Source organism: Myotis lucifugus, unplaced genomic scaffold (genome assembly GCF_000147115.1).
Source record: "Myotis lucifugus unplaced genomic scaffold, Myoluc2.0 scaffold_4903, whole genome shotgun sequence".
Lineage (NCBI taxonomy): Eukaryota > Metazoa > Chordata > Mammalia > Chiroptera > Vespertilionidae > Myotis > Myotis lucifugus.
The window spans coordinates 1-10893 of NW_005875951.1; the positions used below are offsets into that span (position 1 = coordinate 1).

Here is a 10893-nt window from a genome sequence, read left to right on the forward strand (position 1 = left end):
AAGAGGGAGAGAGAGAGATCATCAGTGATGAGAGAGAATCACGGATCGGCTGCCTCCTGCACGCCCCCCACTGGGGATGGAGCCGGAAACCCCGGGCCTGTGCCTGACGGGGAATCGACCCGGGACCTCCTGGTTCATAGGTCGACGCTCAACCACTGAGCCACACTGGCCGGGCTACTTGGTTTTCAGTTTGAGAGGGATTCGGCGTTCGGGACGTCAGATCTGTGTCTGTCAAATTGATAAATGTGTTCGTTGGCTGAGGACTGATGCTCTCACCGTGGTTCCATTGCAGCGATGGCTTTAAGGAGATCATGCCCTACGACCACTTCCAGCCTCTCCCTCGGTGAGTGATGTCGTTAACTCTTTTTTTTTTTTTAAATATTTTTTTATTGATGTCAGAGAGGAAGGGAGAGGGAGAGAGAAACGTCAATGATGAGATAGGATCATGGATCGGCTGCCTCCTGCACGCCCCCCACTGGGGATCGAGCCCCCAACCCGGGCCTGTGCCCTGAGCGGGAATCGAACCCTGACCTCCTGGTTCATAGGTCGACGCTCAACCACTGAGCCACACTGGCTAGGCTGGTGCGGAGACCTTTTAAAGAGGCTTTCATCCTCTGTGTGTGATTAATTAGACTCTCATGTGTCCTGTGAAGGGGAATGAAGGCAGGTGGATGGTTCCCACAGGATAGTAACCTCAGGGTCAGAGGTCACCTGTGACTAGAATGTGTAGCAGCAAAGATGAAAGTCTGGCCCTGGCCGGTGTTGCTCAGTGGATAGAGCGTCAGCCTGCGGACTGAAGAGTCTTGGGTTTGATTCTGGTCAAGGGCACGTACCTCGGTTGCACGCTCCTCCTCCGCCAGGCCCTGGTTGGGGCACGTGCAGGAGGCAACCAATCGATGTGTTTCTCTCACATCAATATTTCTCTCTGTCTTTCCCTCTCTCTTCCACTCTCTCAAATCAATGGAAAAATATCCTTGGGTGAGGATAAAAATGAATGAATGAGTGAATGAATGAGTGAATGAATGAACAAATGCGTGAATGAATGAGTGAATGAATGAATGAGTGAGTGAATGAATGAGTGAATGAATGGATGAATGAGTGAATGGTGAGTGAATGAGTGAGTGAGTGAGTGAATGAATGGATGAATGAATGGATGAATGAGTGAATGGTGAGTGAATGAGTGAGTGAGTGAATGACTGACTGAGTGAATGAATGAATGAGTGAATGGTGAGTGAATGAGTGAATGAATGAATGAGTGAATGGTTAGTTAGTGAATGAGTGAGTGAGTCAATGACTGACTGATTGAATGAATGAATGAGTGAATGGTTAGTTAGCCAGTGAGTGAGTGAGTGAATGAATGAATGAGTGAATGAATGAATGAGTGAATGGTTAGTGAATGAATGAATGAGTGAGTGACTGGTGAGTGAATGGTGAGTGAATGAGTGAGTGAATGAGTGAATGAATGAGTGAGTGAATGAGTGAATGAATGAGTGAATGAATGAGTGAATGAGTGAATGAATGAACGAATAAAGACTTAAGTCTGAATCCCCCACATCCCGTGCTCTTTGAGCCGAACCACAACTGTGACCCTCTCTGCAGCCCTGTTTGCAGACGTGACACACCCGAGCGACCAGCACACGAGTAACCGAGTAACGTGCTTGCGTTTGTTTGCTTCCGAGCTGGGAACATAACCCGTGGACGGCGTGCTCCGTGTCCTGCGGGGGCGGCACCCAGCGGCGCAGCTTCGTGTGCGTGGAGGAGTCGCTGCACGGCGAGGTCCTGCGGGTGGAGGAGTGGAAGTGCATGTACGCGCCCCGGCCCAGGGTCATGCAGACCTGCAACCTCTTCGACTGCCCCAAGTGGGTGGCCATGGGCTGGTCCCAGGTGAGGCGGACCCGGATGTTCAGGAGTATTTGCCATGTGTTATTGGGTTTTTAAAAATACTAGTGGCCCGGTGCACGAAATTCGTGCATGGGGGTGTCCCTCAGCCCGGCCTGCACCCTCTCCAATCTGGGACCCCTCGGGGGATGTCCGATTGCCAGGGATCGGGTCTAAACCGGCAGTCGGACATCCCTCTCGCAATCCGGGACTGCTGGCTTCTAACCGCTCACCTACCTGCTTGCCTGATCACCCCTAACCACTCTGCCTGCTGGCCTGCTCGCCCCCAACTGTACCCCCTTACCAGCCTGCTTTCCCCCAACTCTCCCCCCGCCAGCCTGATCACCCCCAACTGGCCACCCCTCCTGGCCTGACCGCCCCTAACCGCCTCTGCCTGGGCCCGGCCACCATGGCTTTGTCTGGAAGGTCTCCCGGAAGGTCACCTGGTCTAATTAGCATATTACCCTTTTATTAGTACAGAGAGAGGCCTGGTGCATGGGTGGGGGCTGGCTGGTTTGCCCTGAAGGGTGTCCGGGTTCAGGGTGGGGGTCCCCTTGGGGTGTAGGGCCGGCCTAGGTGAGGGGCCTGGGGCAGTTTGCAGGCTGGCTACGCCCCCATCGGGGTGGGGGTCCCTGTGGGGGGCGGGGCCGGCCTGGGCGAGGGGCTGAGGGCCATTTGGCGGCGGTTTGCAGTCCGGCCAAGCCCCCAGCTTTGTCCAGAAGGTCTCCTGGTCTAATTAGCATATTCCTCTTTTATTAGTATCGATATTTTCACTGATTTCAGAGAAGAAGGGAGACAGAGAGAGGTATGGGTGACCTCTTCATGTGACAATAGCTTTGAAAGATGGATTTCTGTAGATAGAAGAGAAAGATGATCCGCTGGCCTGCTTCATCGAATTTGGGTTTGTTTGTTGTTGTTAATCCTCACCCGAGGATATTTTCCCACTGATTTTTAGGGAGAGTGGAAGGGAGAGGGAGAGACAGAGAGAGACATCGATGTGAGAGAGACACATCGATGGGTTGCCTCCTGCATGTACCCTGACGAGGGCCGGGGAACCTGTAACCGAGGCACACGCCCTTGACCAGAATCGAATCCGGGACCTTTCAGCCCGCGCGCTGACACTCTATCCACTGAGCCACACCAGCCAGGGCTTAAATTTGTTTTTTGAAATTTATAGCTTAGCAACATTTCTTCCATCTCCACAACGTGATGGATAATGTCATGTAAATTTGTAAAAAATTTGAAAAAAAAATTTTCTTTCCTATTTAAACAGCAAGATTTTCAAGAGATTTCGATTTTTTTCCCCACTGTGACTGCATCTTTTCTATTTAATATTGACCTCGCCCAGCAATTTTCAACTTTCTTCAGCTCACAGCACACACACATAAAATTACTAAAATTCTGCCGCACACCAAAAAATATATTTCTTGCCAGTCTGACAAAAAAAAATAGGTATAATTTTGATTGATTTACAGAACATTACTAGTAGTAATAAAAATAGTAATTACCTACGCTTTTGGCTCCAAAGTGACTTTTTAAGAAATCAGATGCCTAGACTTGTATGTAAGCATTTCCGGTACCAAGAATCAACCAATCAGATGCCACCTTATTATGGGAGGTGACCAATAAGATGCAACTCTGTTATGTGACCCATAGATTTATGGCTTCAGACTGGAAGGGTGTTGTGTTGGCCCGTGTTGGTTTTTTTTGAAAAATATTTTTTATTGATTTTTTACAGAGAGGAAGGGAGAGGGATAGAGAGTTAGAAACATCAATGAGAGAGAAACATCGACCAGCTGCTTCCTGCACACCTCCTACTGGGGATGTGCCCGAAACCAAGGTACATGCCCTTGACCGGAATTGAACCTGGGACCCTTCAGTCCACAGGCCGATGCTCTATCCACTGAGCCAAACTGGTTAGGGCTCGTTTTTTTATTTGACAATCTAAGAGAAAAGAGGTCAGTGCCTCTCACTAAATAGTCAGGTATTGTGTGTTTTATTCATTTACTAGAGGCCTGGTGCACAAAATTCGTGCACGGGTAGGGTCCCTCGGCCTGGCTGGCGATCAGGGCTGGCCGGGGCCTTCCTTCCAGCTGCCGTCCAGGGCCTTCCTTCATTCCGAGCTGCTCCCTGGTGGTTAGCGCACATCATAGCGAGCGGTCGAACTCCCGGTCCCTCGGTCGAACTCCCGACGGGACAATTTGCATTTTATATAGAGATTATTGCCTTTTATATAGAGAGATTTTTTTTTTAATCCTCACCTGAGGATACTTTTACATTGATTTTTAGAGAGAGTGGAAGGGAGAGGGTGAGACAGAGAGAAACATTGATGTGAGAGAGACATATCAGTGGACTGCCTCCTGAACGCACCCCTCACCCTTGACCGGAATCGAACCCGGGACCCTTTGGTCCGCAGGTTGACGCTCTATCTACTGAGCCAAACCGGCCAGGGCGGTATTGGGTGTTCTAAATTTTTTTTTTTAAACAGTTAGTGGAACTGAAGTTTTTTTTTGTTTTGTTTTGTTTTTTATTGATTTTTTACAGAGAGGAAGGGAGAGGGATAGAGAGTTAGAAACATCGATGAGAGAGAGACATCGATCAGCTGCCTCCTGCACACCCCCTACTGGGAATGTGCCTGCAACCAAGGTACATGCCCTTGACCGGAATCGAACCTGGACCCTTCCGTCTGCAGGCCAACGCTCTATCCACTGAGCCACACCGGTCAGGGCTGTTTTAAAACTTCTAGCAGCACACCAGTTGCAAATGGCTGACATGGAGCAGCGGCTCCTCCTTCGCATGAGACGCGGACACCTCCGTGGGTCTCACCGGCTTCTCTCTTCCTCTCCCAAGTGCACGGTGACCTGCGGCCGGGGGCTGCGCTACCGGGTCGTGCTGTGCATCAACCATCGCGGGCAGCACGTGGGCGGCTGCAACCCTCAGCTGAAGTTACACATCAAGGAGGAGTGTATCATCCCCGTCCCCTGTTACAAACCCAAAGGTGGGCGTGCATTTTATTCATTCGATCATTCATCTACTTACTGGAGGCCCGGTGCACGAATTCATGCATGGGTGGGGTCCCATGGCCTGGCCGGAGATCAGGGCCTCTCAGGCCCGTCTCACCCAGGCCCAATCGGGGCCGATGGGGGCCGGCCAGCGGGGGGGAGGGGAGGGACCATGGGAGGTTGGCTGTGGGAGCAAACTGACCACCAGGGGGCAGATGTTCAATGCAGGAGCTGCCCCCTGGTGGTCAGTGTGCATCATAGCAACCAGTCAACGGGTTGTTCGGACATAACAGTTGCTTAGGCTTTTATATAGAGAGATTATTTTTGTTAATCCTCCCCCAAGGATATTTTTCCATTGATTTCTAGAAAGAGTGGAAGGGAGGTGGAGAGAGAGAGAGAGAGAGAGAGAGAGAGAGAGAGACAGAGAGCAACATTGATGTGAGAGAAGACACGTCCATTGGTTGCCTCCCACATGTGCCGTGACCAGGGCCAGGGATCCAGCCTGCAACCTAGGTACATGCCCTTGGCTGGAATCAAACTCGGGACCCTTCAGTCCGCAGGCCAACGCTCTATCCACTGAGCCACACCGGCTAGCACAGTGGGTTTGTGTTTTAAAGTTACATTGAATGGTGTTTCCTGGCTCTCGTTCTAATATCGCAGCATTTAGGTTTCATTATACTAACATTCTTTTTTTTTTTAATGTATTTTTCTTGATGTCAGAGAGGAAGGGAGAGAGAGAAACATCCATGATGAGAGAGAATCATGGATCAGCTGCCTCCTGCACGCCCCACACTGGGGATCAAGCCCACAACCCGGGCCTGTGCCCTTGACTGTGAATCAAACCCTGACCTCCTGGTTCATAGGTCGACGCTCAACCACTGAGCCATGCCGGCCGGGCGAAGCACGACCCCTTTATTGATGAAATCTTCAGCGGGAACGGCGGCTTCCAGCTCCTTCGTGCTTCATGATAATAGTAACACTTGTTGTTTCTGTTCTTCTTTCCTTAGAAAAGAGCCCAGTGGAGGCAAAGCTGCCCTGGCTGAAGCAAGCCCGGGAGCTGGAGGAGACCAGGGTGGCGACGGAAGAACCGACGTGAGTAGAGGAACTTTTTATCTTTACTGACGTCAGAGAGGAAGGGAGAGGGAGAGAGAGAGAAACATCCATGATGAGAGAGAATCACTGATCGGCTCCCTCCTGCACGCCCCCCACTGGGGATCGAGCCTGCAACCTGGGCCTGTGCCCTGACCGGGAATCGAACCCTGACCTCCTGGTTCCTAGGTCGACGCCCAACCACTGAGCCACACGGGCTGTGGAGGGCCTTTTAACCCCTAGAGTGCGGGAGCTCTATCTATCGAGCTCCTCCCGCAGTGTCACTGTTAGATGCTAGTAGTTCACTCTTTATTGGCAGACGGCACCTAAGTGCAGGTTACTTATGGTGCCGAATGTTTGTAGTTCTAAGATTGACCAGTGGCATTTATCCGCCTACGTTTTTACAGGTACGACGATTTTATGAAGTTTACTCAGATTTTGTCGCCCTAAAGCTTCGAAATGGCGTCCAGTTCTAAGTCTGCTTTTATGAGTGATGATGATATTGCTAAATATGTCCATTCTTGCTGCGAAGATGACGATTTTGTGGAAGATATTGGAGAAGGGTGTCCCTCTCTTTGAACATTATATGTTTTGCTCAAATTTTGTTTTCTACTAGTATTTTATTTTTTTAAATTTTTTAAAAATATATTTTTATTGATTTCAGAGAGGAAGGGAGAGGGAGAGAGAGAGAGAAACATCAATGATGAGAGAGAATCATCGATCGGCTGCCTCCTGCACGCCCCCTACTGGGGATCGAGCCCGCAACCCGGGCCTGTGCCCTTGACCGGAATCGAACCAGTGACCTCTTGGTTCGTAGGTCGATGCTGTACCGCTGAGCTACAACCGGCTGGGCTCTACTAGTATTTTATCATACAATCAGCAAGCAGTATGTCCAAGATGAAAACAAATGTAGTAAACGTTTCCTTATGTTTTTGAATATGTCACTTCATTGACTTGCGATTCATAATTTTTTTCCTAAACTGCTGTAAGGTCAGCAAAAGTGCCTTGGCGATTTTAGCACAGTTCCTAGGATACTGGTTGGCACTCAGAGGGTTAAGGGAGTCACCAGGGCCCGGCCAGTGAACGTGATCTACGTAATTTTTGTCCTCACGGGAGTCCAGCTGTTCCACACACCAGGGCCCTGGCTCCTCAGACCCCCAAGGGCCTGGCCCTGAGCTGGCTGCACGCCTCCCTGTTGCTCAATCCGCCGGCCCCGCTTTGGCTGCGTCTGTGAGAAGCTCACAGGAGAGCAGGGTCCTTTAACGCAAAGCAGACCCGGGATCCTGTTTCGATTAAGAAACTGGGCGTCGTTCCTACATCTAGACCAGCGGTTCTCAACCTTCCTAACGCCGCGACCCTTCAATACAGTTCCTCATGCTGTGGCGACCCCCAACCATAACATTATTCTCGTGGCTACTTCATCACTGTCATGTTGCTCCTGTGATGAATCGTCATGTAAATATCTGATATGCAGGATGGATTTTCATTGTTACAAATTGAACATCATGAAAGCATAGTGATTGATCACAGAAACAATATGTAATTATAGATGTGTTTTCCAATGGTCTTAGGCGACCCCTGTGAAAGGGTCGTTCGACCCCCAAAGGGGTCGCGACCCACAGGTTGAGAACCGCTGATCTTGATGAATACACGTGACTTGACCAAGGACCAGGTGGCATTAGAGACATAAGCCAGTCACGCTCCACGGTGTGGTCACGGCCGGTCTCTATAAAAACATTTCCCTTGAACCCTGGCTGGTGTGGCTCAGTGGGTAGAGCGTCAGCCTGCGGACCGAAGGGTCCCGGGTTCGATTCCAGTCAAGGGCACGTGCCTCGGTTGCCGGCTTCTCTCCTGGCTGGGGAGTATGCAAGAGGCAATCAATCAATGTGTCTCCCTCACATCGATGTTTCTCTCTCTTTCCCTCTCTCTCCCACTCTCCCTAAAAATCAATGGGAAAAATACCCTTGGGTGAGGATTTAAAACAAAACAAAACATGTATGTTGAGCCCTGACGGGCATGGCTTAGTGGTTAGAGCGCCAGCCTGCACACTGAAGGGTCACGGGTTCGGTTCTCAGTCCGGGGCACGTACCTGGGTTGCAGGTTTGCTCTCCGGCCCCAGTTGGGGCGTATGCGGGAGTCAACCAATCGATGTGTCTCTCTCACATCGATGTTTCTCTCTCTCTCCCTCCCTCCCTCCTCACCTCCCTTCGGTTCTCTCTAAAAAATCAATAGGAGCCCTGCCCAGCTTGGCTCAGTGGGTAGAGCATCGGCCTGTGGACTGAAGGGTCCCAGGTTCGATTCCAGCCAAGGGCACGTACCTGGGTTGCAGGCTTGATCCCCAGTGGGGGGCGTGCAGGAGGCAGCCAATCAATGATTCTCTCTCATCATTGATGTTTCTATCTCTCTCTCCTCCCTTCCTCTCAGAAATCAATAAATATATTTTTAGGAAAAAAAATCAATGGGAAAGATACCATCGGGTAAAGATTAACCAAAAAAAGCCATTTACGTTGAAATGTATCCAGGCACGTGGCCCGAGTGACTGTAAGGCGATTGTCCCAGAGCCCCTAAGCTGTGGGCTCCCTGCACCTGAGACAGGACATGGTGCAGCTGGGTTTGGGTCTAGAAGCATCGCTTTTGACTCTGTGACCTTAGTCAGGTCTTTCATTGCTCTGCGTCTGATTCCTCAGCCTGGTTTTAATCTCTAAAGCAGGGGTGGGGAATGTCCGGCCCGCGGACCATCGAAGGCCCTTGAAATCATTTGGCCTGGCCCTGCCACGGCACTAGGGGTGAGCTCATTAAATGTGGGACCAAACAGAGCAGGCTCATTTTTAAGTGGATCATTTTGCATGGCCCGAGCATCTATATATATAAAAGCCTAAGCGACCGTTATGACCAGTCGACCGAATGACCGGTTGACCACTGACCGGCACGCACTGACCACCAGGGGGCAGACGCTTAACACAGGAGCTGCCCTTGGTGGTCAGTGCACTCCCACAGCCAACCTCCCACGGCCGGCCAACCTCCCGCGGTTCCTCCGCCTGGCTGGCCGGACGGCCCTGATTGGTCTCCGATCAGCCCTGATCACCAATCAGGCCGAGGGACCCCACCTGTGCACGAATTCGTGCACCGGGGCTCTAGTGATGTTATAAATATGAAAATGGCCCTTGGCAGGAAAAAGGTTCCCCACCCCTGATCTAAAGGGTCCATTCCAAAAAAGGGGAAATAAAAAAACAAAAAGGGAAATAAAAAAAGAAAAAATAGCTTGGTGGATAGAGCGTCGGCCTGCGGACTGAAGGGTCCCGGGTTCGATTCCGGTCAAGGGCATGTACCTGGGTTGCGGGCACATCCCGAGTGGGGGGCGTGCAGCAGGCAGCTGATCGATGTTTCTCTCTCATCAATGTTTCTGACTCTTTATTTCTCTCCTTTCCTCTCTGTAAAAAATCAATAAAATATATTTTTAAAAATAAAAATAAATAAAATAAAGAAAAAATAAAGGGTCCATTCCAACTCAAAAAATCCAATGGCTTCCACCCACCTGTGATTTGGGAAGTCTGGGTAGAAGTGTTATCAGTGGAAATTTGGAGTCAAGAGCAAATCCAAGAAAAGTCCTGGTGCTCGCCGATTTGGTTCAGTGGATAGAGCATGAGCCCGTGGACTGAAGGGTCCTGGGTTCAGTCTTGACGTGTGGGAGGCAACCATCAATGTGTCTCTCTCACATCGATGTTTCTCTCTGTCTCTCCCTCTCCCACGCTCTCTAAAAATCAATGCACTGGGACAGCGGGTTCCACGTCCAACCCGTGACGTATGTGAGTTATTTACGGAGACGGCGATGCACAGGGTATGAGGGAAGCGGATCTCAGAGGTCATGTGGTCACCCTCCTTGTCAGAGCAGGAGTCTCCTCTTTTTTAAAAAATAAATATCTTTTTATTGATGTCAGAGAGGAAGGGAGAGGGAGGGGGAGAGAGACACATCAGTGATGAGAGAGAATCATGGATCAGCTACCTCCTGCAGGCCCACCCACTGGGGATCGAGCCCACAACCCGGACATGTGCCCTGTTTGGGAATCGAACCCGGGACACTTCAGTCCCCAGGCTGACGCTCTATCCACTGAGCCACACCAGTTAGGGCAGGACTCTGCTCTCTATCACCGTCCGCAGCGGGCAGCGTCATTGAGAGGCAGTGTGTTTTTTGTCGTCGGCAAGATGTTTCGTCTGTGGAGCCAAAAAGCACCTCCTTCAGACGCCTGCTTTCTGTCCCAGTTGGTGTTGCTCAGTGGTTAGAGCGCTGGCCCGTGGACCCAAGGGTCTCGGGTTTGATTCCGGTAAAAGGGCACGTACCTCGGTGGTAGGCTGGGTTCCTGGTCTCGCTTTCAACATCAGAAACACTGTGCGCTGTACGGGATTGGAAAAGGGGGTGATAGCAGGTAGAGACAGTGGGTTCCACCCCTTCTCATTCCCGGCCTGCACTTCCTGTCAGCCCCACCCAACCTCGCTGGCAGGTCCTTTCTCTTCATGATCCAGGAGTGGAGCCAATCTGCCCTTTCCTGGTGGGGACCTGCTTCATCCCTCCTGGCAGGGTGCATGGTACCCGTTGGTGCAGGGAGCTCATAGGGTCAGGGAGTTCACAGGTGCATGGTGATCACTGGTGCAGGGAGCCCACAGGTGCATGGAGCCCACAGGTGCAGGGAGCACACAGGTGCAGGGAGCCCACAGGTGCAGGGAGCTCATAGGAGCAGGGAGCCCACAGGTGCAGGGAGCCCACAGGTACAGGGAGGCCACAGGTGCAGGGAGCCCACAGGTGCAGGGAGGCCACAGGTGCAGGGAGCCCACAGGTGCAGGGAGCTCACATGTGCAGGAGCCCACAGGTGCAGGGAGCTCACAGGAGCAGGAGCCCACAGGTGCAGGAGCTCACAGGTGCAGGGAG

At 51.3% G+C, this 10893-nt stretch overlaps 1 protein-coding gene across 1 annotated transcript; it reads left to right on the plus strand.

Moving 5' to 3' along the window:
* Positions 1-271: 271 nt before the first annotated feature.
* LOC106695929 (ADAMTS-like protein 3) lies at positions 272-5972 on the plus strand (the record flags this gene model as incomplete). The annotated part of the gene is made up of 4 exons (XM_023749278.1): positions 272-343; positions 1680-1884; positions 4729-4876; positions 5888-5972. Coding segments are annotated over exons 1-4 (470 nt in total), but the record flags the coding sequence as incomplete, so codon positions are not given.
* Between the last annotated feature and the right edge of the window lie 4921 nt (positions 5973-10893).